At 31.3% G+C, this 27,181-nt stretch overlaps 4 protein-coding genes and 1 long non-coding RNA gene across 7 annotated transcripts; 3 read left to right on the top strand and 2 right to left on the bottom strand.

Annotated features, from left to right (window-relative positions):
* Positions 1–1,386: 1,386 nt before the first annotated feature.
* Positions 1,387–6,216, bottom strand: LOC100791303 (ATP-dependent Clp protease proteolytic subunit 2, mitochondrial). Of its 2 annotated transcripts, XM_014764428.3 has the most exons (3): positions 5,763–6,177; positions 4,849–5,280; positions 1,387–2,267 (listed from the first exon to the last, which is right to left on the bottom strand). In XM_014764428.3, the coding sequence occupies exons 1-2, from the start codon at positions 6,052–6,054 to the stop codon at positions 4,862–4,864; spliced, it is 711 nt and encodes a 236-aa protein (XP_014619914.1). In that variant the 5' UTR covers positions 6,055–6,177; the 3' UTR covers positions 1,387–2,267; positions 4,849–4,861. The 2 variants fall into 2 exon arrangements, with proteins under 2 accessions (XP_014619914.1, XP_003540619.1); XM_003540571.5 differs by lacking the exon at positions 1,387–2,267 and having other exon boundaries at positions 4,591–5,280; positions 5,763–6,216.
* Positions 6,217–8,914: 2,698 nt separating this feature from the next.
* On the top strand, positions 8,915–10,719 carry LOC102666315 (uncharacterized). Of its 2 annotated transcripts, none has more exons than XR_417025.4 (5): positions 8,915–9,249; positions 9,421–9,514; positions 9,775–9,866; positions 10,457–10,529; positions 10,626–10,719. It is a non-coding gene; the product is annotated as an uncharacterized lncRNA (long non-coding RNA). The 2 variants fall into 2 exon arrangements; XR_417026.4 differs by having other exon boundaries at positions 8,917–9,249; positions 9,421–9,465.
* Positions 10,720–16,159: 5,440 nt separating this feature from the next.
* Positions 16,160–17,171, top strand: LOC102666184 (uncharacterized). Its single transcript, XM_006591982.4, has 2 exons — positions 16,160–16,494; positions 16,681–17,171. Exons 1-2 carry the CDS (start codon positions 16,313–16,315, stop codon positions 16,850–16,852), a joined length of 354 nt encoding a protein of 117 aa, XP_006592045.1. The 5' UTR covers positions 16,160–16,312; the 3' UTR covers positions 16,853–17,171.
* A 3,554-nt stretch (positions 17,172–20,725) lies between these two features.
* On the bottom strand, positions 20,726–22,305 carry LOC102666041 (uncharacterized protein At5g23160). The gene is made up of 2 exons (XM_014764800.3): positions 21,852–22,305; positions 20,726–21,224 (listed from the first exon to the last, which is right to left on the bottom strand). The coding sequence occupies exons 1-2, from the start codon at positions 22,230–22,232 to the stop codon at positions 20,847–20,849; spliced, it is 759 nt and encodes a 252-aa protein (XP_014620286.1). The 5' UTR covers positions 22,233–22,305; the 3' UTR covers positions 20,726–20,846.
* A 1,890-nt stretch (positions 22,306–24,195) lies between these two features.
* LOC100500273 (uncharacterized) lies at positions 24,196–26,355 on the top strand. The gene is given in 6 exon segments (NM_001248727.2): positions 24,196–24,370; positions 24,449–24,498; positions 24,704–24,801; positions 25,440–25,538; positions 25,876–26,048; positions 26,192–26,355. Coding segments are annotated over 6 exon segments (672 nt in total). The 5' UTR covers positions 24,196–24,205; the 3' UTR covers positions 26,279–26,355.
* Positions 26,356–27,181: the final 826 nt, after the last annotated feature.

Raw genomic sequence — 27,181 nt, 5'->3', positions numbered from 1 at the left:
ATAAACCAACACTTATTTTAGGAAAATGTTTACTTTCCTAAACAATTTTAAATTAAGAAAGTAAAAAAAAATATTATCAAATAAAAGCATAAATATCTAGCATCTTAACATTTTTAGAAGTATTTAATTTTCCTTAAAGAGTTAATATTAATGGAAAATGTTATATTTAATGTTTAACAAGTATTTTTCAAATATACATTATATCATTATACTCATTCTGTTGGTAGTTATTAATTAAAATTGTTTAAAATGGCAAGACATATTATATGATTGAGCTCGTTTAATCATGTAAATGAACTGCTTTGGTATAATTCATTTGTCCATATTACAAGCATGCCGATGTATAATATATGTTTGATTTTCACTGACTTGGCGATAAAAAAAAAAATATTTTTCAAAAGCTTATCCAAAAAACATCAATATAAATTAGATTTAAATATATTTTTTTATCCTTATAAAATATATAATTTTTTATTTTTATTTTTGTAAAAAAGACTTTATATTTTATTCCTCTAAAATTTAAAATAATTATTTTTAATCCTTAAAAGTTGAGCAAATTTTAATCTAGATGCTTGTAAAATATTATTCTTTAATTTTTATCTCTCCAAAATCTAAAATAAATTATTTTTAGTCTCAACATTGTATTAAGATAAAAAGGAATGCTAATTATAATATAATTTTTTTTAAAAAAAATAGAAGTATCATATGTTGACATAGTAGAATAGACACTAATTGGTGCTACTTGATTACTCCAAAAAAAAATAAAAAATTGGGTGTTACTTGACATAGCCACTTTATTGTCATTATGTCACTTCATCATCAATAAAACACATTTATCACATAAAAATAGGGGAAAATTTATTTTAAAAAATTAAGGATAAAAATCATAAAAAAAAAAATGACCGAATTTTTAAAGCATTTCTCATTCGGTAACATCTATACCTAAAAGGAATAATTCTCTAAGTATAAGGCTTAGGAACATCTTTGGTCCATTCATGCAAGACATAACTACAATTACAAACAAAATTACCAAACTCCCTAAACATGGCTCTTAGTAGATAAGGCTCCAAATGAATACACAAAAAACCCAGGACATGTAAAGTTTGAAGTTAACAATAAATAATGACTAAATTATAATTTTAATCCCTTAATTTTTAATTAAAACATTTTATTTTTTTTAAAATAGTAATTTTGATGTTTCTATTAATTGATATACTTATGTGACACACTTATATCTTGATTATTAACCAATAATTATGATTAATATATTTGTTAAGTTAATTATAAAATAATTTAAAGTCATTAATTATTAAAAAAACAATCGAATCTCTCTTCCCTTACGAATCCAAGACAGCCAATGCACACAAACAAAAATCAACATTAACATTCACTCAAGGTAGCAACAAAAATTTCCATAAAAAATTATTACAATTACCCCATTGAAGCCTCAATCCCTACCTTGAAACGTAATCCAAGATTTTGCTCCTATTGTTGAGCAGCTTTAAAAGGGGAAGAAAAACAAGCACAAAGAAAGACAAAGGAGGAAGAAAAACACCAAGATTCTCAACGATTTTGCTTCAAACACCACCACCAACAAAATGCAGAGAAGATTAATTAAATGATACAGAGACATATTAAAAACAAACCACAACAACTCCTTCGTTCATTATGTGACATTGTGATGATGAGTGAGTGCGACAGTGAAGCATGTTCTCCAGCATGGGCAGCAACAACTCTCTGATCTCAAGTCACTAACATGAGCTACGGCGGGTCTAAGGTGGAGGACTTCCCCGCAATGGTTGAAGATTAATTAGATGCTATAGAGAGAGGCATGTTAAAAGCAAACCACAACAACTTCTTCGTTCATTATGGTGACATTGTGATGATAAGCGAGTGCGACAGTGAAGCATGTTCTCCCGCATGGACAACGATAACTCTTTGATCTCAGGTCACTAACATGGGCTTCGGCGGGTCTAAGGTGAAGGGCTTTCCCGCAATGGTTCCATGACGTGGGAGAAAGGCGTTCCTAAAGGTCGCATTGGAGCAACACTACACACATGCTGTGGCACACAAATCAGGTCAAAACCGCATCACCACCTGTTCCTCCTTTGCAGTTCTCAGATTACTGTCCGAAACCAAAAGCATCAACGACAACAACAAACTCTCATCCTCTTCCCCTTCCATTTCTCAGGCCAATTCCCCCGAGGGTTCTCATGCCCTTATCCTTTGGATCCGAATTAAGTTCTCCTTCTCCTTCTTCTTATTCTCTGGAAGAAAAATGGGCCAGTTTTTTTTTATTAGGATTCTTAGGGTGCTTTTGTTGTTTGTTGGGATTGAATTGGTTGTGGCTGGGAAGATGAGTTGGGAAAAACATTTTTTTTTTGTTTTAATTAACTAAAACAGTCAACGCATGCCAGTTCATGGAAGCACTAAAATCGCAAATTTAAGAAACTAGGGGACCAAACCTTTCAAAAAAAAACTAGGGGGAAGAAAATTGTCAAATCCTCAAACTAAGGAGACTAAAATTGCAATTTATATTGGCTCCTCGTAAGTAAAAGTTTTTTTTTTTATATAATTTCAGGGTCCATTGGGTCTAAGAAAAATGGAGAACTAGAAAAGTGATAAATAGGTTGATAGAAATAAATGAAAAATAGACTAAAAATAACTAGAGGTACCCACACTTTTTTATTTCTCTCCTCTCTTATTTTCTATGCACCAAACACAACTTTTAATTTTCCACCTATTTCTTTCCTCTCCACTCTATTTCTTCTTCACCAATCAAGGGGTTAATTACATGATCATGATATAATTACGTAATGGCAATGCTATTAAGTTGTAGTATTAGAGCCACGTGGTAGATAAATTATGGATCACATACTTCATATTCACAAAACATTGTCATTAAAATTAAGTCTGTCTTGTAATTCATCAAGATGTGAGCAGAATTAAAGTACCTCTGAACATGTAAATAAATGTCAATTGTCAAATAACTTCATTTTAAAAAGATTCAGTGAAATTAACATTTTTATAAAATAGATTCATTCAAAAAAGAGAAAGCATACTTGAGCAGCAAAGGTTAGAAGAGTTGGTTATTATTAAATATAACAGCTTTTAAAGAATGCTTTAATCATAGTGATTAGATAGATCTCATTCTCCTAAATGATATTGATGATAATAATGAATGGCTGATGGAGAAATAGGAGGAGATTGTGAATAACATGCTAAAGATGAATTGGTGTTTGATGATGATACCTTAACTTTAATAGTTTTGCTATTGCAAGTGAGTCTTTAAAATACCCAAGGTAACAGAGAAGACCAAAGAAAATAACTGTAACTGCTTCTAGTTCTAGGCCTTCAAGCTCTAAGGGAAAAAGAAATGAAGGGCCAGCTTGTTTAAACTTGAAAAAAGTTTTTGAAAAAAAAGTGGTTTTCAAAAAGTGTTTTTTTAAGAAGCAGAGGATTTGCTTCTTAAAAATAGCAGAAAACTGTTTATTTTATTTAAAAAGTGCTATTTAAAAAAGCTAAAACAAACGGGCCCAAAATGCAAGAAGAAGAATGTGGGGATGAAGAAACTAAAGAAGAGGAAGAGGTCTACAAGAATAGTGGTGAAAGAAAGACTGAGGGAGAGATGGCAGACCTTGAAGATGAAGATGATGAGACCTATTAAAAACTTGTATAAGAATTTAAATAATTAGTTTGCTCCAAAGACTTAGAAGCTTAAACTTGTTTGATTCCTGTATTTTGCTATAGAGATGTGTGTTTAGTTCTTAAATTCTAACTTTTTATCATTAATTGTTAGAAGCTTAAACTTGTTTGATTCCTGTATTTTGCTATAGAGATGTGTGTTTAGTTCTTAAATTCTAACTTTTTATCATTAATTGTGAATATACCATTAACTATAAGTATCTTTTTCAGCATATATAAGTGTAGTATGAATCCATGTTAAGGTTTCAAAATAGTGGCCATCTTGCTATCAGCTATCTTGTTATAGTGTTTTAGGGATCAGGCACTCCACACCACTATTTGAGATTGGCTACTATGCTTCAACACCCAATCATTTCTACTTCATTTACTCCACACACACACAGAAAAAGTTGCATCTTCCAACAGCAAAAGTTGCATCTTCCAACAGCAAAAGTTTATTAAATTCTCCACATATGTGAATTATATAATTAAATAATAAAAAATTACCAGTAGTAAGTTACACAAATCACTACAAAAAACAAGCCCACCTTGCCAATTTATCATGAATGCATTTCAATATTTACCATGAGCAAGAAATTTAAGGATCTGCTTTTGCCTTTCAAAATATATGCAGGAAACAAAAAAAATAATCCATTTAAGAGCAATGCAATTAAGGTTGAACATATTTGATTATCAAACCTTTATTATCAATCTCTTACAATGATTCGTGATCATAGGATTAATCAGTATGCCAAATTTTAATAGAAAGATATGGTGACATAACAGAAATATATCAGTTCATTAAGAACTAAGGCAGCCTCACATAATGAAACTCAAGAGATATCAAAATTTTACTTTTCACACACACAGACACAAATTAGCAATCAAATATAGAATTAGATACTCTCACCGAAACAATCATCTGTTATTATTGTGGATAATTAGCAATTTCAAGATAAAGGTACTTAAAATTCCAAATCTGTGTGACAAAAAAAAATGCCAATGAAACCGAATTGAGCCAAGACTGAAATTTAATGGTCAAATCTAACAACCAAAACTGACAAAGATTATGTTCAGTTGCTAAAATAATATCAGCTGCAACTTATACCTAAGGTGACAGACAAAGCATTTAAATACAGCAAGGATTCCTCAAAGAAATCTTACCCTCCATCTGGTTCTAATTGGAACCTTTATCTTTGCCTTCGTTACCAACAGCATCAGAAACCAAAGCCATAGGTCTCTGATCAATAACCTCATCAATGAGCCCAAACTCTTTGGCCTCCTGTGGAGTCATAAAGTTATCTCTGTCCATATTTGTCTGAATAACCTCAACCGACTGGCCCGTATGCTTGGAATACAACTCATTTAAAGAATCCCAAACCCGAACAATGTGCTTGGTGTGAATTGCAATATCCTTTGCCTGGCCACTATAACCACCAGAAGGCTGGTGAATCATGATTGTCGCATTTGGAAGAGACCGCCTCTCCCCCTTGGCACCCGCCGCCAATAGAAGAGAACCCATGGATGCAGCTTGACCCATACATATTGTATTGACCGGAGACCGAATATACTGCATCGTATCATAGATAGCAAGCCCTACACATAACATTGACACCAATGCCAAGTCTCAGCAGCAATTATACATACTAGCAGAAAGACAGTCCGAGATGTCTATCTGTACGCATTTTTTTTGTTCTGTAAGATTGAAGAGAATGTGACTAATTTATAACAATTATAAATTAGTGAATGATAGATTTTACCATTGAGGAATTAACACCAATTATAGATTAGAAAAACAAAAACATAGTTCTATTTGTGGGAATTTTTTTGTTTCCCACATATATGTTCCTTCAGAGTCAATCCTGTTCAAGGTATGACTAGACCTTACTACAAGACCCAACCCAGTTGGTAGGCAGGGACAAAAATCAAAACTTTCACACATCAGTGACATCACAGATGTGTTCCCTTTTAGTTTTCGACAATTAGGGGTTTTGCAAAATGGGTTCCTCTAAAAATGTGATTTTGAACACGCATATGCAATTAGATGAAGTGAAGCGACGATGAGATGAAATGGGTACCTGCGGAGATGGCGCCACCGGGGGAATTGAGGTACATGTTGATGGGTTTGGAAGGGTTTTCGGATTCGAGGAAGAGGAGCTGCGCAACGACGACGTGAGCGGTGTCGTCGGAGATGGGCCCGTTGATGCAGATAATGCGCTCCTTCAGAAGGCGCGAGAAGATGTCGTATGCCCTCTCACCTCGGGAAGAGTGCTCTATCACCATTGGGATCAGACTGTAGGAGCGACTGCATTCAGTGTTCCTTCCATGGAACAACAGATTCCTCGCAAACGCTTTCACAACGCCTCTCATGGCTCGCAATACAACGCAGGATTGGGGATTTTCGTTTTGCTTTGATTAGGGCTTCAATGATGATGGCTTTCCTTATGCTACCATAACCATATTCCTCTCCTTCGCCTTCTTCTTTCTATTTAATTTAACTGGTATTTTAAATTTAGCACATATTTTTTATATTTCAAACTTATGATAAATCAGTATATATAAATGGAATTTAAATTATGAATATATAAATTGTATTGTAATTTAAATTTATAATAAAAAATATTTTTGAATCTATAAACTATATAATAGAACTACAATAAGTAATTTAAATTAATATATAATAACTTTGTAGACATAAAAAATAAAGAGGATAAATTATTCAGAAAAAAAAGAAGAAGTAAAGAGGATAAATTGAGAGGTGTAGATAGTTAGGAGAATTAAGTACACAAAAAAAGATTGCTTTCGGATTATCTTTTCTTTAATCTTAGGGTTTCATGTATATGGTGTTTGTAATGGATAGGGATCGTTACACGATTATCGTGTATAGGTAAGTACCTTTCTTATTTTTATCCCTTTATCATGCTAAACATGGCTTATATTTAATATGATTTTTTAATGAAATGCTTTTTCCAAAAAAAAAAAGGTACACAAATAAAGTTAAAAATATGGTAGTTCAAGACAATGGAAGAATAGAGTTTTTGCTACTTGAGTAGCGTGTAAAATACAAACTCAAATGACACAACAAATATAATATTGATAACATCTAATTAACGGGGAGTTAGATTTATGAAAGAAAACAATTATTTACAATGTGATGAATCAAAGTTTAAACTCTATTATAAAAAATATTTACGTTTAATATCTAATAATTCCCGGAACACGATTTTCTTCGAAAGATAATCATTGAATTGAGACAGTGGAGGTAGTAAAATTCTATCTCCATATTGTGTGTGACCACTTTCTTTTAAAACTAAATTTTTTTTCTCTCAAAGCTTCCTTAAATCATTCTCCACCTCTCAGCCATCATTCTGGCTCCTTAGACCACAACTCACCTCCATCAATCACAACCAACATCCAATCCAAGGTAAGATTGCTCCCTTAGTTGCCTTTTTCCTCTAAGTAGAGGCACTGTCACCCCTCAAACTTTGCGTCTAACTTTTACTGTACCATTGCATGTCACATGCAGTGGCCTCATTGTGATCCTTTCATTGTTCACTTCTCTACAAGTCAATAACTAGTCCCAATCGTCAAACAACATTTCTTAGGCCTATTCATTCATCTAAGAGACTTGGTATTTACTCTCTTTTTTTTTTTTCATTTTCGATTGAAAATGATTTTCACAACTTGAAAATATATATTTTTTAATTTGATTGATCTCTTCGATTAACTTTAAGGGTGTGTTTGTAGGAGATAAATAAATAATAAAATATTATAAAATCTGCACTTTTAATTTTATTTTAATTCAAAATTTTCATTTCGATTTCCTTTCTTTTTATTTTAACGGAGACAAGTCTGTGACACTCATACACATGAAACATCAAAGTGATTGATCATTTTCTTGCATTCCCTTGGTTGACTTAACTTGTTAAATAAAATAGAAGAGGATTTTTTATGCAACATTTATGTGCCTAGGTATTTCTCTTAGTCTTACAGAGTCAACTAAGCATGCATTTATTGCTAAACCTACGCGTGTGTGTGATATTTTTTATAGTTATTAATTGGGTTAATATGTTAGTGATCGAACCAATGAATAACACTAATTGAGTCATATAAACTATTATATAAGTTAAATAAATATTAATATGTATATATGCTATTTTTTAAAATATTAACTAAACAAACTTGGTGGTCTAGTGGTAAGTTATCAAACATAAGCCTTCTAAAATACTGATTTTTGGTCTAAGTGATAGGTATGATCAATTAAAGAGAATCATAATCAAATCAAATAAAATTAATATAGACGATAAAATAAATTACTTTTATTAAAACCTGATTTGGTAAAGTCATAATCAAATTGTATACATTTTTTACTCATCAACCATCATATTTATGACACTACCAAAAGTCGAGAACTACCAAAAGCCAGACTTGGTAATTTTTTTTTTGTATACATTAAAAGCCTGACTTTCGATTTAACCTACTGTATGTTACTTTATTCAGATAGTTTTGTGTGAAAAAGTTTATTTACGACACTACCAAAAGTCGAGAACTATATATAAAAAAATAACAGATCTAAAGGCAAAAAAATTATCTCTTCACATAAAAAAAATTCCAAGAGAAATTACCTTTGTACAGTGAGAACATCGTAAGACTCATAAAAAAAATATAAATGACTTACAGATATATTTTTAAAAATAATTGAAGTTAAATAATTAATGTTGAATTTAAGAGTATATTCAAAATTCAAAATAAATATATACTGGAATTTTAATAAGACATTCTATATTAATTGGAATTCAATTTAATTTATTTAAGTGAAACTTTTGCAGTTTAAAAAAAAAACTTTCCACCAAACTTTCAAATACTAATTAGTTTTTCAATTTTCAAATGATTTATTAATTGTTTTTTTTTTTGCCAAAATTTTCCTTAATAGTTATTACTATAGGCATTAAAATGATATTCAATTATATTATTACACAACATATAAATATATAATCTAATATCCAATTTAGTATTTAACATTAATTATATACAATTCTTTATTCTATATATCTTTATCTCATTCCTACCCACATCCTTAACGCTTCCAACCAACACTACTACACAAGTGTGATTCAACATCGTTGAATCTAAGTCGGTTATGAAATAATCGATGTAATATAGCTTGCGGTGGCAATTTTGAAATTAATACCAACTTTTTATAAAGCTTAACGACGGGTCTTGTAAACCGCTTTTGATACAAACATTACGAAGGCGGTTTTATAAAAACCGCCTTTGTTTGTTAGCCTATTACTACGGTTTTATACGAAAACCGCCTTTGTCTCATTTGTAGTTATTTTTATTAATTATTTATGCTTCAGTCTTGGTACGCGCATGCCCTTTCGCCCTTCACCCTTCACCTTGCCGTGACCTCCATACATCTCACTCTCGCCCTTCACCCTGCCCTGACCTCCACAAGCTCGTCGTGGACATTTCCCAACCTGTGCTCTGACCCGTCTCCGGTGAAGGGTAGGGTTTTTGTGAGAACGAAAACACCTAACCCTAATATTGTTGCTGCTCCAAGAGGTAAGGGTTGTGTTCAGATGCCTATACCCACAATGTTCAACATCCTTAGTTTTTCTTTTTTTTTCCCATTTTCTACTGAAAAATTCGATTTTGTTGTGTTAGAATAGTAGAGATTGTGAATTTGGGGATTTCGTGAAATGGGTTTTAATTTTGCTTTTTGTTTGATTGTAGTGGTGGGATTCGGAAAGAAGCGTGGACCAAACTCTATGTGTAGTGGTGGGATTCTATTTTGCTCATCTCTTACACCAGCAACACATTCCCCACAGTACGAAAACACATGATGTTTTAGTTGTTTGAATGTGTTAAGTTTTAGTTTGTGTTTAACTTGCTCTTGTTGGAAAAAAAATAAAAAAAAATAGGATTGTGCCTACAGTTTTGCTCTAATAAGACTAGGTGAGTGGAAAAAAAATAAAAAAATAGGACTATGTACCTTTATATCGCTTAGAACTTAGAACTCATTGTTCTTGCTGCTTACTTGTTGTCTCATTCTCTCTCTCACCCATTGTTGTTTTCTTTGATTTTTAGATGTCTCCATCAATGTCATTGAAACATGATCCTAATCCTTTGGGGAGCTGCTACTAATGCAGAAACTAGAGGAAGTTGGAAGCTCTGTCAAGGTAGGAAGTAAACATGAGATATAGTATTGTTATTTGCCAGCAGAAACAAGATATTTAATTGCCCTGAGATATAGTATTGTTATTTAAATGCAATAAAAAGAGAGGAAAGGGGAAAAGGAAAATTATTTACATGTATGTTTCTGGAGTTGGTTATATTCTTTTGGCTAACCTCCAGTAATTTTTTCTGAGTGATTCTGATCTTTGTAATTGGGGTTTATACCTATTTCTCTCTAATAAAATGTGTTGCTTTTATCAGTTATCTAGCAATTTAATCCATTATACTTTCACAGCATACAGAGTCATCATGTATAGTTAATAAAATACTTACAGTAACTACCATCTATTAGAGAGTTGGGAGACATAATGATTTTTCCTTACTTCAAGAGGGGGGAGAATTTAGGGAGACAGAGAGAGACACCACTTCTATAAACTTCTAATCAAGTTTTAAGTTGAATTATATAATGTTCATAAGGGTGTTAGTTTGTAATTTGGACTCTGTTAAATTCTTCTACTTGTTTATTAAGTATTATAAGGAGTGAGCTCTTGTCAAAGAACACTTTATTTGATGTGATGAGATCTTCAAATTGCAGGCTCGGATAAAGAAGATAATGCAAGCTGATGAGGATGTTGGAAAGATAGCACTCGCTGTGCCTGTTTTAGTTTGTGAGTTGCTTTGACTTACTCTGTTGTTAACTTCAGGCTGCTGGTTGTTTGTTTGTCATATACATGTTGTTGACATTGCTCTTGAATGCATTACAGCTAAAGCTCTAGAACTATTTTTGCAAGATCTTTGTGACCGCACTTATGAAATAACTCTTCAAAGAGGAGCAAAGACCATGAATTCATTGCATTTGTAAGTCTCTTATGTTATTATTACTTTTCTTCAATCTCCCATTTTAGTGATTTAGAACCAACTCTAGAACTTAGAATAATGCCTTTATAATTGACTTCTTTTAATATTCTTAGCTTTGATTTTAATCCTCACTTTCCCCTTTTCCATATGTCCAAGTTATAAATGGAAGCTAAATGTGAAACAGGAAAGTAGCCATTTTTTAGGTTTTAAAAAATTCTCAATAATGTAAATGAAGTATGAATGGCCAAACCTGATTAGAAGTGTTTATTTATGTTTAAAAGGTAATTTGCTTGTTAGGGTATGCATCCATGTGTGAAGTAGATTGTTAAACATTATTGGTATATCTTATTTGCACTGTCACTTCAACATAATTTTGTGTTGTGTGTTCTATCACTTGAATCTGAAGGAAACTATGAGATTGTTTGAAAACTTGCTTGGGAGTGAGCATGTCATCCATATCATATATAGAAACAGTGAAACAATATACAATGGGTTTCCCATATCATTTATTCAAGATTTGAAGAAATTTCACTCATAAAGATGGATATATAAAGTTGTCGTTTAGATCTTTGAACTCTCATGGCTAATTTTACAAAAAATTAATATATTATGTTAAGTTTCCTAATTTAACTGGTAGCTCTCTTTAACAAAATTTTGACAAAATTAATTTCATTCAAATGTCCAATAATAACCTTTAAGAGGCAGCAGCTTCAAAATGAGGGGAATGTTCAGAAATGAATGCTCATAAATAAATGTATTTGCAGGCTAGCTTTATGTTTCTTAGTTATCAATTTGGTCTTCAAATTATATTAAAAGATTTAATATAAGAAACAAATTTCAGCGGCTTTTATTTATGAACAGTGGCAAACGAGCATATTTAAGACATTAGAAATTGGGTCTTTGGGGAACCTTTAAATCCTTCTAAGATCCCTGAGTATGCCTCTAGAATTCCATTTGTCAAACAATTAGTGTATTCTGTCATATTGTCATCAGCAGCATATATATCTGCAGCGAGTTCTGCACCACTCTAAAGCATAGGCATTGCATACAACAACTACTTCTAAGACTTTTCTCCAATTGCCAAGGCTATGTCTCCAAAACTTGAAAAAATAGGAGGCTTAACAGACCTATGGAGTTGATTGCTGGACAATTCCACATGCAATTGGGTAATAATCCCATCACAATAAACCAGTACTTTCTCCTCGAAGCCTCTACATACATCACCAACCACACCCACTGTGATAGCAAATGTCCTGCACCCATTATATTAGGGACCACCTGAACCCAATACAATGATTGAAAATGTGTTGCACCTATTTTATAATTCCCTGCAGCTGCCATCCTTTCCCAATTACCCAAAAGCATCTCTCAAATAAATGTCTTGCAGAAAGACTTGCACCATACTGCCATACTTAAGGACCTTTGTTCTAGTACCATTCAAAACTTACGTTCTTCATTTCGGCTGCCATCATCCCATTGTTCATGAATTGGCAGTTTTGCTTTGGTTTATTTGAATGACACTTTTGAACATTGAATCCAATGGTAACAAATACAATTTTGTCACTTGGTATGAAAACATTCACTTCATTTACCCCCGTTAATCCATCCATGTCTGTCTTAAGATTTGCTTCGTCATCTACTTTAGGCAACAAGCTTAAAGATGGTAGTGGCATGATTAGTATGTTTTGTGATTTTGTGAACAAATTGATGGGAGAAGGAGGCGACAAGGGAGGCATGCTAGAGGAGGAACTCGGGGGCAAGGTGGTGGGCATGGTGGGGGGAGGGGTGAAGTAATGACTGTTGGTGTTTAGGAAAGAAAAGAGGTTAGGAATTAGATTGTTTTATAATTTTTAAAATAAAATAAAGATAGTAATGATTTTTAATTAATCACCACTATTTAAAATTTATTGTTTTAAAATTTAAAACATTGACAGAATTAAATGTTTTAGAAAAAAACCAAAAAAAATACAAAAACGATCCGTTTTGTTGAAAACATATCAAAATGAAACTAAAATAAACTTAATAGAACAAAAGTGACATTAAGCTTAATTTTTATACAAAAATGTATATTTAATTATCAATTTATCATCCATAATCTTACATGCCCCTGCGAACTTACTCTAGCATTACCAACAGCTGGACACACACATTGGATAAGATGTGAGGAAGTAAGGAAAATACCAACAGTGATAAATGGTATTTGAGCTTTTGTATGGGCTTACTAGTATCTTTTTAAAGTGTTTTGTGACTTTGTTTATACTTTGTGTGATATAAATAAAGGCCGTGTTTTAAAGACACGAAAAAAGTGATAAGCACTTTGTCTATACTTTTTTAAATTTTCATTTTTCTCAAAGGAGAAGAAAGTAATAGTTCTTGCATAAAGAAGTTTCCCTATGATATAATAGTGCAGTAAGTCTTTATTTATATGCTGTAAGTAAGAACTTAATCTCTGTCTCTAGAATTCTCTACATGTTAATAGGCCAAAAAACTTGCACAAGGCTTAAAAAGCAAATGAAAAACACAGATACTTACACAAGGATAAAAATAAAAGATTAACCTTATCACAAGGAATAACACACAGCTGCCATTATAAATACTCTTTTGAGCTGTTTTGAAACTATAATGAATCTAATATTACAAAGGCCTTTATACTCTTATAAATGAAAGGATGTGAAAGTGTCAATTAAATTATGTATGTGAAAGTGTCAAATCTTATGCAAACAAAGTGGCAGGATCAGGGGTACCACTAACCTTACCTTATTCTAGAGTAAGTTCACATGTAGCTCTTAAAACTAGAAGCAACTAAGGCTCTACATCACCCCGTTTCCTTCAATTCCTAAAAATTAGCTTGGAAGGTTGTGTGAGAATACCTACCATTGACTGAAAGACTAAGGCAGAGGATCATATCCTCTGCGTTCACTTGTCAATGCATTTAGTAACTTGGAACTATCAAATGAAGATTGAATAATTCATATTTTATTTCGACCAATTAATTTTAAAAAATGAAATCCTAATTTCAGTTGTTTAAAATTGAACTACTGAAATTTAGAACAAATATAAAATAAATTGAATGCATGAAAATGTGATTGCACTAAATCTATTTCCCAAGACAAACAGAAGTTAGTCTGAAGTCTTGAAAATGAACTAATGTTTTTGTGTTATTGAATTACCTTACAGCCATATGTTGTATGTGTGTTTCAATTTTTTTTGTTACACAATTGTAATCTTGTTGTGCTATTAAATATGAAATTATTCTTAATTTGTAGGTATCGACTGTTACGGATTGGCAAAAAGTACTTGCTCCTTCACTGTTACTGCAACAAATACTGTCATATTGCTCATCTGCAGAGGTATGTATGCCATTCTTAAACTGCTGTGGTTAACTATTATATTTTTGCCGCTGATGTAAGTATTGTTTATTATTACATTCTACCTCATTGAGTGAGCCATAGTTCCCCGTTTGAGCTTCAATACAACGATTAATACGGATAGTTTGGATTAATTGTTGTATTGAATCTTGAATTGTCCGTTTGGACAGTTTGGGAAGACAATTTTTTTTTACTTCATTTTGACTTACAAGTCAAGTATGTTGTGTTATTTTTGATTATATTTCGGTCACTGCATCTTGCTTTGTTCTCTGGGTGCATACATGAGCGGTGTCAATTGATGTCACCGCTTTGATGTCGTGTACTTGGAGACCAAAGCGAAATGCTGCCGAAATTTAGTCAAATTTAACATAACCGCCTTAACTTGTTTGTTTGAATGAAGTAAAAAACTGTCTTCCTGAATGGGGTAGGGTCACACCTTTTTACAATAAAAAAAGAGAGGTTCGCATGCATATCAGATAATGAACCTCGTTTGACAGTACACCAAATATGGATCGGAGTTGGATGAAAAGACCACGCATAACTGAAGAGTACGAGAATGGGGTTGAAGATTTCTTGCAATTTGCCAAACAAAATGCTCCAGACTTTCGTGGGGTATACTTCTGTCCATGTGTGAAATGTTTGAATGGTCGACGAAAATCTTTGGATGACATTAGAACACATCTGATATGTGATGGTATCTGTCCTACTTATACAAGATGGATATGGCATGGTGAGTTATCAGAAATGTCATCAACCCCTGGAAATGTTGGATTTCATGAAGAAGTTGGTGATCGTATAGAAGACATGCTACGCGATCTTGGACAAGAGGGTTTTAGGCAAACACATGCACCATATTATGAAAAGTTAGATAATGATTCAAAGACACCGTTGTATGTCGGATGCACTAAGTATACACGGTTGTCAGGGGTGTTAGCTTTGGTGAATTTGAAAGCAAGATTTGGGTGGAGTGACAAAAGCTTCAATGAATTACTGTTGTTATTGAAGAATATGCTTCCTGAAGATAACACGCTACCGAAGAATCATTACGAGGCAAAGAAGATATTATGTCCTGTTGGAATGGAATACCAAAAAATACATGCTTGCCCTAACAATTTGGTTAAGCTTTTTTTCTTTTTTCTCATTTGTATTTCCTCTGCCTCCTCTGCCCTTTCTCTTGGCTAATTTGTATGTTGTTAATGGACACTTTATCTTCCTCAACATCTCTTCATATCTCTTCTTACCTTCAGATAATTTCCCCCCTTTAAAAATTGCCATCAGTAGCTTAAAAACCCTGTACGAGTTAGTTTTAGAAAGAGACCGTGAGGTAGTTATATGCAGATTAGAGTGAGGAGGGTATCAAACTTGTATCTGTGAATGATTGGGCTGATTTCTCATTTAACCTTACATGATGGAAAGTTAATAGATATGTAGTGATCTTGAAATTAATGTCTGCACTCATGTGTTGGACATAGTCAAGAGAGATTAGTGATTATTTAATCGTATTCAGCCTGTGCAATTTTCTATATTTGTTGGAACACAATAGCAAACAATGCATGTAACATAATATCATAAGAAATTAATGTAACCCACATGGACATGAATTCAGAAAAGTAAAAGTATACGCTTAACCTAACCTTTAATTCCTTAACTCATGTTCCTGTTTCAAGCTATGTTTATCTAGTTTATTGTATTTTTCAAGTTATGAACTTCATGGATGGGAAAGAGAGCTAGAGAGGGAACAATATGAAATATAATGCAGTACTAGATCTTAGAATTTGCAGGATTATGAAAAGTTTCATAATTCAACTTATGTTCTTCAACTTTTATAAAAAAAAAAAAACTCTCTCGCTCTACTTCTCCAAAAGCTGAGATGTATAAATTAATTTTATCTGATTTGAGAAGTTTACTTCATTTTTCTTCTTCTTCCATAAGTGGTTATTAACAAGTTTATTTACAATTGTAAGAATTGTTTTTAGCTTATTAGTTATAGGTCTGATCACTCAGTTCCAACTGTAATACCTATATGTCATGCAGATGGGAGTGGATAGGTTGAGCCTTTTTGGTTGGTACCTGGTAGTTTGATTTTATAGTTTTGAGGATTCAATTTGGTGTGACTGATTTTTTTGTGAACTTTTTATGTTTCAGTAAATGCAACAACTTTAAGAAAGATTAGGTACTGGGTATCTTGTATTCCAACTCAATAAGATAGTGGGGAGGAAAGAGATATGCCCGTCGCTAGCAAAACCAGAAATATGCTTGAAGGTTTGGTAAAAGAAGGATCATTGAAATGGTTGCTTGGCAAGAAGAGTTACTTTGGTGAAGAATTTGAAGAGATGGAAAATTCTCCTTCTGCTGGGATACGAGAGCTCTCTCCTGTTGCAAACCTAGTTGTTCGTAGATGCTCAAAGTAAGTGCATTTTTGTACATCTTAGCATGTTTTCTTGGAAATTATTGCTTCATAATCAGTTTTCAATTTTCAGTCTTGTTGGATTTAGTTTATTTGGTATATTGGACCTTTCACTCCTTTTTGTTTGACACAATGGGTCATACTTTTGATTGGAAATTCAACTGTAATATAAAACAAATAATGCAGAATCCTTAGGACCTCTTCAAGTGATCTTCTGGAGAGCTTCAATCAAGAGGCTTCTGATTCTATGAAGCATCCATCACGATATGCGAGGAACTTTTTGGAATATTGTTGTTTCAAAACCCGGTTAGGACTTATCTTCGAAGACCATGGAAGCAATATTCAAGAACAATTTTAATGAAGACTTATCTTGATGGCTTTATCAATCCTCAAGGTTCGATGGAATGGAGTGGTAACTTTGCATTGAACACACTTTATTATGCAGAGTACATTGAACAGCTACAAGTTCTTTTTTCCTTTTGGCTTCAAGCTTGACTGGTCTTTAACTCAAGAAGAAAAAAATGCTTTAATATTTACCTTGTTGATCATTTTATCCAGCATATACTTTTCACTTTTTATCAATTAGTAGGCCATTTTGATTCCTGTATACAATTTGTATTTTATTCTTTAGTGTTGACTCTTGACTCATTTTTTTTATTCTAATTGTTGTTTCTCCATTATACTTCTGCTTTTTAAAAATTCTCATAGATACATTAATTAAAAAAAAAAAGCCAAAGCAATACCTTAAAAAAAAAGGCAAAAAAAAAAGTCAAGCAAAAAATAAATAAAAAAAGATTAAAAAAAAAGCAATACTACGACGGTTATTGTATAACCGTCTTAGTATGTTACACCTACTACGCCGGTTATTTTATAACCGGCATAAAAATTCATTTTCGCATGTCATATACAACGACGGTTCGTGGCAACCGTCATAAAATACGTATACATACAAGGACGGTTTTATGGCAACCGTCGTAAACCGCATATACATACAAAGACGGTTTTATGGCAACCGTCGTAAACCGCATATACATACAAAGACGGTTTTATGGCAACCGTCGTAAAAAATATTATTTACAACGACGGTTTAGAAGACCGTCTTTAAAATACTTGCACCTTTTACGACGGCGGCTATTACGACGGTTCAAAACTGACGTTAAAATAATTACTTAACCGACTTAAAATGTCGTTTTTGCAGTAGTGCAAGCATTATTCAACCTGTTCCATAGTTCTTATCTGCATTCTCTATCTATTATTTCATCCCCTGCTCAAACACTATAGCCTTATAAAAATGTTAGTAGAGAACACTCATCCAAGCTTCAAACCAAACACTCAACCTTTTTCCATGTTCTTATCCACATTTGATAAAAGATCCAACAAAACGAAACAAATGTACGTACTAACTTTTATCTTTATTGATAAAACTTTCCGTTTAAATTCTCAAAATTAATATTTAATTTTAACTGTAGCCTACGCCACGTACGTCTACTATTTACAGAAGCAAGCGGATACAAACCTAACAATAAAACAAACTCTGTTACATCAATCAACATGCAATATAAATAAAAAGGAGTTACTTAGTAATTAAGAAGTCCCGAGAAGTTTCTCTCTATATAAAATCTTTGACTTGATATCTTATTAATTTTTTGGTTAAGCTCATATATGAGACAATGCAAAAGTTCTAAGGTTAAAAAAGTCTCATAATTTTATAGAAACTTTATATAATTTATTCATTTTAATTTTTATCATGGTAAGATTTAATGGTTACTACTTATTCTTTAAAACTATCTCAGTGACTAATAAAATAAATATATTTTAAAAAAATAAGTTCAGCCAAACATGTATTAGATATAATAATTATATTCTTAACTTCCTTAACAGAAGAGCAACTCCATAAGACATAAATGCATGTCTTCTTATCTGATTGATAATAATAGATAGATATCCAGTCCAGCACAACATAAACAACGTATATATACTTGCTTAGTTGCTTAACAATAGCCTTTAATGATGCAACTGTCCTATTTTTAATCTTAGTGTAAATTTCAACTACTCCACCTCTATGCACATCTTATCATATATTGATACTTTCATGTTTCTAGATTTTAAGGCAATCAATCATAACTCATCCCTCGATTCATGGGAGCAATGCTTGGAAGCCAGCGGCTGACGTAACAATAAATAATAGAAAGTTCTATCATAGTTTAAATAATAATATTTTTACCTTATCATTTAATTATAATTCTAATTTCTAAAATAATTATCATAAAAATTAATAAATTTATTATACATCATTATAAAAAAATTTATACTGACATATCAGTGTATATAATCTTTTTTCTATTAAATTAAAGGCTTAAAAATATTTTTATCTTTTAAATTTAGGATTTTTATTCCTCCAAATTTAAATTCATCTTTTTAGTTTATGTGATTTATAATAAGTTTGTATTAGTTCTTTTGTCCAAATTTGTTATATTTTTTATAATTTTTTTGTTCATTTAAATTTTTATATTTGTACTTGGAGAAAAGACAAACTTTAATAGGGTTAATAATTTTTAGGACAAAATATGTTTGATTAAAAAAAATTAATCACCTTTCTCAATTTTAATGTAATTATATTTAATATATTATTAAGTTTTTTAAAAAAACTAATGAATATATTTATGCCATATATTCTTAAAAAAATCCTAAATATATTTATAAAAAATATACAATTTAAACAAATTCGTGCAACGTATAAATTTAAAATCTAGTTTATGTAGTATGAGTCAATGATATAATGTACCTCTATTATATTTATATTTCTATTAATTATTGAATGGAGTTTTGGAGTGAGTAAATTAATTTTTACAATTGAAAACAATATGAGAACCAATCAATTAAAATTAGGAAAGGCAAAAGAAGGAAAAAAAAAACAATTAAAGACAAAGATGAATTTTATTGATGAAAAAGTGGCAGAGTAAAGCACAAGATGTGCCCATCCTCTAGCCCTCCAAGAAGGAAAATAAACATATAAAGCTTGATTGTACTTTTACATCCTCTAGTGAGTTAAGTGCAATTTTGTTTTCCCAATTTTATTGATTAAGTAGGTCAAGTCTTTCTATTTTTAAAATTAAGTAAATTTAGTTTTCTTATTTTCTTCCATTTAAAACCCTCATTTTATTTTCTATCCAAATATTTACAATTTATGATGGTTTCAAGATATGAAATAATATTAAATTGTAGAAGTAAAGAAAGTCAGTCAATAAAAATTTTGAAGAATTTTATAAGATGTAAGATTATGATTTGTATAGAAAAATGAGTTTTTTTATTTTTTTTTATATTTTTGGTGCTATATTTTGAGTAAAGGACAAAGAAATGGCTTAATTTGTAAAAAAAAAAATGAATGGAAAATAAGAGTTAAAAATTTTAGGTAAAAAAATGAAGTAAAAAATCAACTTTGTGTAATTTTAAAATAAAATTGATTTAGTAAATTTTTTAAAAAAACTAAAAGTTACACCACACAATTTAAAGTAAAGGGGAAATGTAATTAAATAAATCCATAAACAAAAAAAATGTAAACACAAGAGAGTACCACCATTGAGTTGTCCACTTTTTATCTATATTGTTAAGATTGGACTGATGATTGAATCACTGGAGGTGATGATTCAAAGTTTAATGATGTAATCGTAATAGAATTAATAGTAATCAAATTTATGTTTTTTAATATTATATAATATTATAATTAATAAAATAATATAAATCACAAAAAAATAAATTAGGATTTAAAGATTGTAAACTAATATAAATGACTAATCTATACATTTAATAATATAAAATTAATAGGCTAATTTACAATTTTCATCTTTCTGGAATTTTGATGTCTTGATTTTTTTTATGATTTTAGGTTTTTATTTTAAATAATTCATAATTTTAATTCAATTTTCAATTTACATATATTTATTTATGTTATTTTTATATTTTAATTAATTTTTTTTTTGATATATTAAGTAAATATTTGTTAGGTCTAGGATTGAATTTGACAAACACGATAGATCCGTCCTTGACTAACAAGATTCAACATGTTCATAACATCTTAATTAAGGATTTTTTTTTTATAGCGCAACACAGTGATCTTTTCAAGGCGTAAAATGACGGTAATAAAGTTTGAAATTAAGTAAGGCTTACGTTATCTTAACTCTCTATCTAGTGGTACACTTAGTGGGTTAATCTAAAGTGAATAGAAGTAAAGTAAATAATAATATTGACAGTTGATGAGATTTATTTTGCAAAAACATGCAATATATATACAGTTGATTTTCTCAAAATTGAGTTTCTTCTTGTCCATCTTCTGTGGTAGTAGTACTTTTGATTTAAAGTGAAATTGCTACATCATGGGATGACTTTATTCTTGTCCATGTTGGAATCCAAAACCAAGTCGTTTGAAACACTAATGGAATCCTGCTTGTCGTTTTGAGCAGTTTAGCCAAGGTGGGGATGAGATAGGGCCAAGCGGTGGTGCAAATGATGGAACACAAACGACCCCACACTATCATTGAAACCAAAGTTATCACAACCAACGACGCAGCAACAATCACAGGATTATACCTCTCTGCGTTCTGAAGCTGTTTGTGTTTGCCCTGTTTCCATGTCCAAGCTTGGAGAGAAACCGCGTGTGGGACAACTTTTCCGGGAGATGATGTCTTACTTTGTTGACGCGTGTAACCCGCTATATTGTTTCCTCTGTTTTTCTGAAATCAAGAAAGAAAAAGACAATTTTCACTAAATTGAAACAGAATCTTCTATTACATTTTTAGGTTAAACTTTATAAACATAAATTTTGAATCAAAAGTATATGATAATTCAAGTTTGATAAAAATTTAGTTTATTAAAATGTAATTTATGTTTTTTTTAAGTATTTTTTTTCAACATGTATTTTCATTCCAAAGTTTGATAAGATATTATGAATGATAAAGTCTCAAAACTCAAATGTAAAATATTGGTTAGAATATGATAAGTATATAATAATTGATTCATGTGTTTGATGATTTTTTTTAAAGTGCTCATCAATATAAATTTTGTTTGAATAATATTAATTAAAAGTAGTTTTATTTGATGTTATACATGCAAAAATACAAATGAAGAGTATTAATGGATAACTGAACTTTTTGAAAACAACTTTAATATTGCTTTGAGTTTAAATTTTGTTAACAAAACAAACTTAAGAGAGCAAAATACTTCGAGAGACAAAGTAAACATAGCATAACAAACTAAATTTACTGAGACAAAAGTAAGTTAGAAATGTTCAAACGGTTAGCAAAACATGTCCCTTAATTATTTTGTCCCAAGTGATTCTAATTTTGAACATATATACATACCTGTGACTTTGAGGGTGTTTGACTGGGTGTGGAGTTGCTTTGACTCTTGCTGAGTAAGTCTGACTTTGACTTTGACTTCCACTTCCACCTTGATGAATGAACTTTGTTATCTTTGAGTTTGAGCTTGAGCTTGAGCTTGTCTATCTCATGAAACTCAGAGCCTTCAAGGGGAACTGTTTTGGCCATTGAGTTCTTCACTCGAAATCTAATCCTTTGCCATGGAAACCAGCTACTGCTTCCACTCTTTTGTTTTGCCTTGTGTTCAGATCCTGTTGTTGGAGTTTTACTGTGAAATGATCCGAAGCAACATAGACAAAGGGAGGTTTTGGGTTTTGGATGTTCTATTTTCATGCCTTTGATTTTGGTTTCGGCCGTGGCCATGGGAAAGAGAAGAGAATGTGAGGACTAAATGAAGAGTTTGAATGGTGGAAGTGGATTGGGTGAGTCCCTTGCTATTCAAGGCAGCAACCTAGAGTCTATGTTATATGTAGCTTGGAGGGAAGACTTGGACTTGGTCTCTGTGGTCCAATCCTTACACTTTTAGGTAACCTAAGCTGTTTTGAATAATTTAAACAATTTTAATTTATTTTACTTTGCAAGAATATATAACTGTAATAATTAAAGTAATTATGATAAGTACAGTTTTTATCATTTGAACATTTGAATTAATTAATAATACAAGGATACATATTTTTTGGTACATATATCGGTATATATTCCAATTCAAATTTTAAAAAAATCTTACAAGATTTATACTAATTTCATAGCTTAACTAGTGTTCTTGAATGATGTAAAAAAATGGTAGTCTTGTATTTATGCACTATAATACTTCTACACAGGTTAAGCAAGATTGTTTTTAGTAGAAGATTTTTATGGTTTCTACCCTATATATATATATATATATATATATATATATATATATATATATATATATATATATATATATGACAATTTTACATGATTTATAATTAACAATTTAATGTTTTGAAATCAAATTATTTTAAAATACATCACTAATTTAATTAAAATGATTCCAATTAGTGATGTTCATGATTTGAACATTCAAAATTTAATTATCATTATAAATAACTGTTTCAATGGATAAAATACATTATTATAGCTTATTCCTCTACTATATTATTTTTTTTTAATAGTTTTATTTTCTATCTTCATTTTCTAAAGTAATCATTTAAGTATTTAACCTTTTTCATTTTTCTTGGATATATTTTAAAAATTTTCTAATATTTTACATTTACACGCTAATATTATTCTTTTGGGATTTTAAACTTTTCCACTATTAATATGACATAATATTTAAAAGAAGGATTTTACAAAAAAATATTATTATGCTAACAAATAAGGTCGAATATTATTTTTTCTTTTGCTTTATAATTTAATTTCGAGTTAATTAACATTTTGATCCCATAAAATATATATTTTTTCTTTTAGTTCTTATAAAATTGTTTTGTGTATATTAAAATTTACAATTTTAATTTATGTTAAGTGTTAATGAAAATTATTAAAGGTAGCATCAACTTGTGAGGGAAGATTTGTAACACCTCAAACTAATCACATGGAGATAAGAAGAATTCAGAGAGACTGTGTGTAGTCATGAGACTGTAAAATCGATTATGTTTTAAATGAATTAAATGATATTATCTATATCAATAAAATATATTTATTTTTCAGTTGCCTATCACTTAAAATTTTTACACTTAAACGTGTTTGTGTTAAGATAATTATGGGAAATAACCTCAGGGGCATTACAATATTACACGTCAAAAGAAAAAAATATTACGTGGATTATTTTAAAAATTATTATAATAACTATTTTGAAAAAAGTATTATAGGGATTATTTAGAAAATATTTTAATTAGACTAAAACAAAAAAGGAGGAGTAAATCACTAATTTTTTTTACTATTTTAGTCCTTAAAAATATATGAAATTGTTACATTAGTCTTTAAAATTAAAGAAATTTCAAACTTAGATGTTGGTTGCTTGAAAATCAAACTAAAAAAAAATGCTACTGATACATTTTCTCATACACCTTTCTTAAAGCTTTTATGTAATTATTCTTTTCATGTATAATTATAAATCATTTTAAAAAAATTATTTGTCTTTTCTTATGAGATTTTTTTAAATTTGTAAATGCATTTTTTTCTTACATACTGTTGTTAAATTGTTTTTTTATAAATATTAATAAAACATAATTAAATGAATAGAAAAACAAGAGAAAGCAATAATTTTTGGGCGGAGGTAGAGTTGGATAGCAAATTGTAAGTTTGGGAAAGGCAGCGGGAGTGGAAGATATTTATGGTGAGTCTGAGGGCTTGGAGGCAGAGAAGAGATAGAGATGGAAATAGAGAGGCTAAGAAGAAATGCAGAGGCGCTGGTTGAGAAGACCATGAAAGGGAACGATGCTTCTCATGATGCTGCTCATGTTTGGAGAGTTCGTGATCTTGCTCTCTCCCTTGCCAAAGAGGAAGGCCTCTCTTCCAATCCCCACTCCATGGAAATTGTAACTTTTCTCATTTCCCTTTTCATACCCTTCCCCTTTTCTTTTACTTTATTTTTCAATTTCCCATTCCCATTATAGGTTGAGCTTGCTGCGCTTCTCCATGACATAGCTGACTACAAATACCTCAGGTTACTTACTTTACTAATTCTAATTTGTAATAACTCTTCTGTTTGTATGACTAATTCAGTTGCTCCTTTTATAGAACATAGTAGTGTAGTGTCGACTGATTCCTGTCAGCCACCAATCCCACTAAGTGGGAAAAAAAAAAGGTTTTTCTTGTTTATTTTTACGCATTTCTTTCCTTTTCCGATGAGCTACTACTTTGTCATTTAGGGACCCATCTGAGGAAAAAATTGTTGAGAATTTTCTCGATGAAGAGGGAGTTCAGGAGGACAACAAGTTCAAAATTTTGAAGATCATCAAAGGAATGGGTGAGTTTGAGGAAAATTTAAATCTTTTGGCTCCACAACATTGTTTTCACCTTTTGTTTTTCTTTAATTGAAATTAATATAACTTCAGGCTTTAATGTGGGAAAATGTTTTTGCTTATTTACTGATTAATTAATCAGATATCATCCTTAATCTTGATGTATGATCTCAAGGCAAGTTAAAATAACCTGTTAAGATTCCTCAGCCACTTATTTTTTAATTTTATTTATCTTCCTTCCTTTTTAATGCTTTGATTTGCTTATGAAAGCTTTCTCGGAAATTATTCTAAGAATCTAAAGGTTTCTTTATCTGTTAAGTTGGTGCTTCTAAGGGATACTGATTCACATTCAAAGTCTGCTCAGAGGCTTTTGGACATCTATAATAATCTTTCATGGGTTCTAGATGTTATGTAGAAAATGTGCATTTTTCCCTATGATGATTGTTCCTACTTCCTACACTTTTAAGTATCTCTTGTGCATTACTATATTCTTAGAATGTTATCAGCAACTCAAGTGTTGAAAAAGTTGGTAAATTTCTAACTTGTATGTGTGCTCTAAAAAGTAACTTGCTTCTACCACTTTGTGAATTACTTTTTCTATTACTAGAAAATACTCAATTTAGATGCTGCTTCCAATGTTCAGGTTTCAAGGAAGAAGTGTCAGGAAGTGGAAATAGTGAAGGGTTTCCAGAATTTGGAGTTGTGCAAGATGCTGATCGACTTGATGCTATTGGTGCTATAGGTATTTTCTCAAATTATCTGTGTTTCAGCTTTCGGGTAGGGCTTGTTCAAAAGCTACTTAGATATTAGTGCTCAAATTCTAAAGCTGGTGCAGTAACTGGGATATTGAAGCACCCTATTGGGTTGCTTATACCCTTAGAGAGACAGACAGACAGAGAGATAGAGAGAGAGAGAGAGAGAGAGGCATTAGAAGATAAGAGAAAAAGTGATAGATGTGATAAGTGATGTAATTAGAGAAGTAGAGAGATATAGAGAGGGGTTTCAAGTGGTGTTAAAAACTAGATATGAAAATTATAAATGAGAAATATCTTACTCTGAGTCTGTGCCCTCAATATCAGGAATTGCACGTTGTTTCACCTTTGGTGGGAGTAGGAAGAGGTTGCTGCATGATCCAGCCATTCTACCACGATCTGATTTGTCCAGGCAGCAATACATGAACAAAGAGGAACAAACTACTATTAATCATTTTCATGAGAAGCTTCTCAAGCTCAAAGATATGATGAAAACCAAGGTAGGCTATATTACTATTTGGCTGAAATGATCAAATTTTGACGAAGACCAAAGTGTGCATTTTTTTTTGTTAAAGTCTGTCAAGAAGTATATGCCTGTGTATTAAATCTGTCATGGAATTTGAATCTCAACTACCTATTTCAGGCTGGGAAAAGGAGGGCAGAGAGAAGGCATAAGTTCATGGAGGAGTTTGTGAAAGAGTTCTACGACGAATGGAATGGTTTAAGCTAATAAACCATTCCACAACTTATGGATGCTAGACTATATTGTGAGCTTGTTATCTGTTATTTCTTTTCCTCCTCACCCGCAGAGGTTACATATATTGTCACTGGTTATACAATTCTTCCCAGGATCGTCCGCGTAAGCACAATGTTTTGCTGATAAATTACAATGTACATGTGAGTCGTAGTTCCCAGTATCAGTATTCAGTAGTAATGGTTCCAACTTCGTTTCTACTTAATAAACTTGTTGTCTGATCGTGCAATGAGATTTTTTGGATGCAAATTATATGTACAGTAGTACTTATGTTATGGATTTCAAGTATGTTAAGAAACAAGATATCTTGTCTAATGCGGGCCCCAGTATTGATTAAAGTTTCTTATCCTAGCCCTAGAGAGAATATGTGCGGGTTTGTTTTTCGAGTCAAATTAGGATAGCACAAAGTCCGAGATCATTTCACTGCAGAAGTAAGGATATTGTTGCTTCCTGAAAACGGAGGTTGGCCCCAACACACATTTGCATTGGTAATTCAAATACGCTATAAGTCTTTTGTAGTTCATGAATACAAGGAAGTGGAAACTACGGATAAAAAATAGAAACAAAAGAATAAAACGTAAGAATTACGAATCCTTTTGGATGTAATCCAAAAATTCCACTGACCTTGTTTTACCACCGATGCAGCTAGTCTTTCCTAATTTGGGCAAGGACAAAATTGAGGAAGTTGTGAATGCAGTCTTCAGGTGTAAAATGACTTAAAATGGCAATAAGTAATAGCTGTGTTAGAACTTAGAACTTAGAAATGTCTCCTCTGCAACATTTACTAATTTTTTTTTAAGGTGTTAGCTTTCAAGAACTTGTTTATAAAATTTTAGAATTATAAAAACTTAGTTAAAATTGTTTTTTAAGTTACAAAGA

Source organism: Glycine max, chromosome 12 (genome assembly GCF_000004515.6).
Source record: "Glycine max cultivar Williams 82 chromosome 12, Glycine_max_v4.0, whole genome shotgun sequence".
NCBI lineage: Eukaryota > Viridiplantae > Streptophyta > Magnoliopsida > Fabales > Fabaceae > Glycine > Glycine max.
The sequence above is the reverse complement of the archived record's forward strand: the minus strand, read 5'-3'. Positions and strand labels throughout refer to the sequence as shown.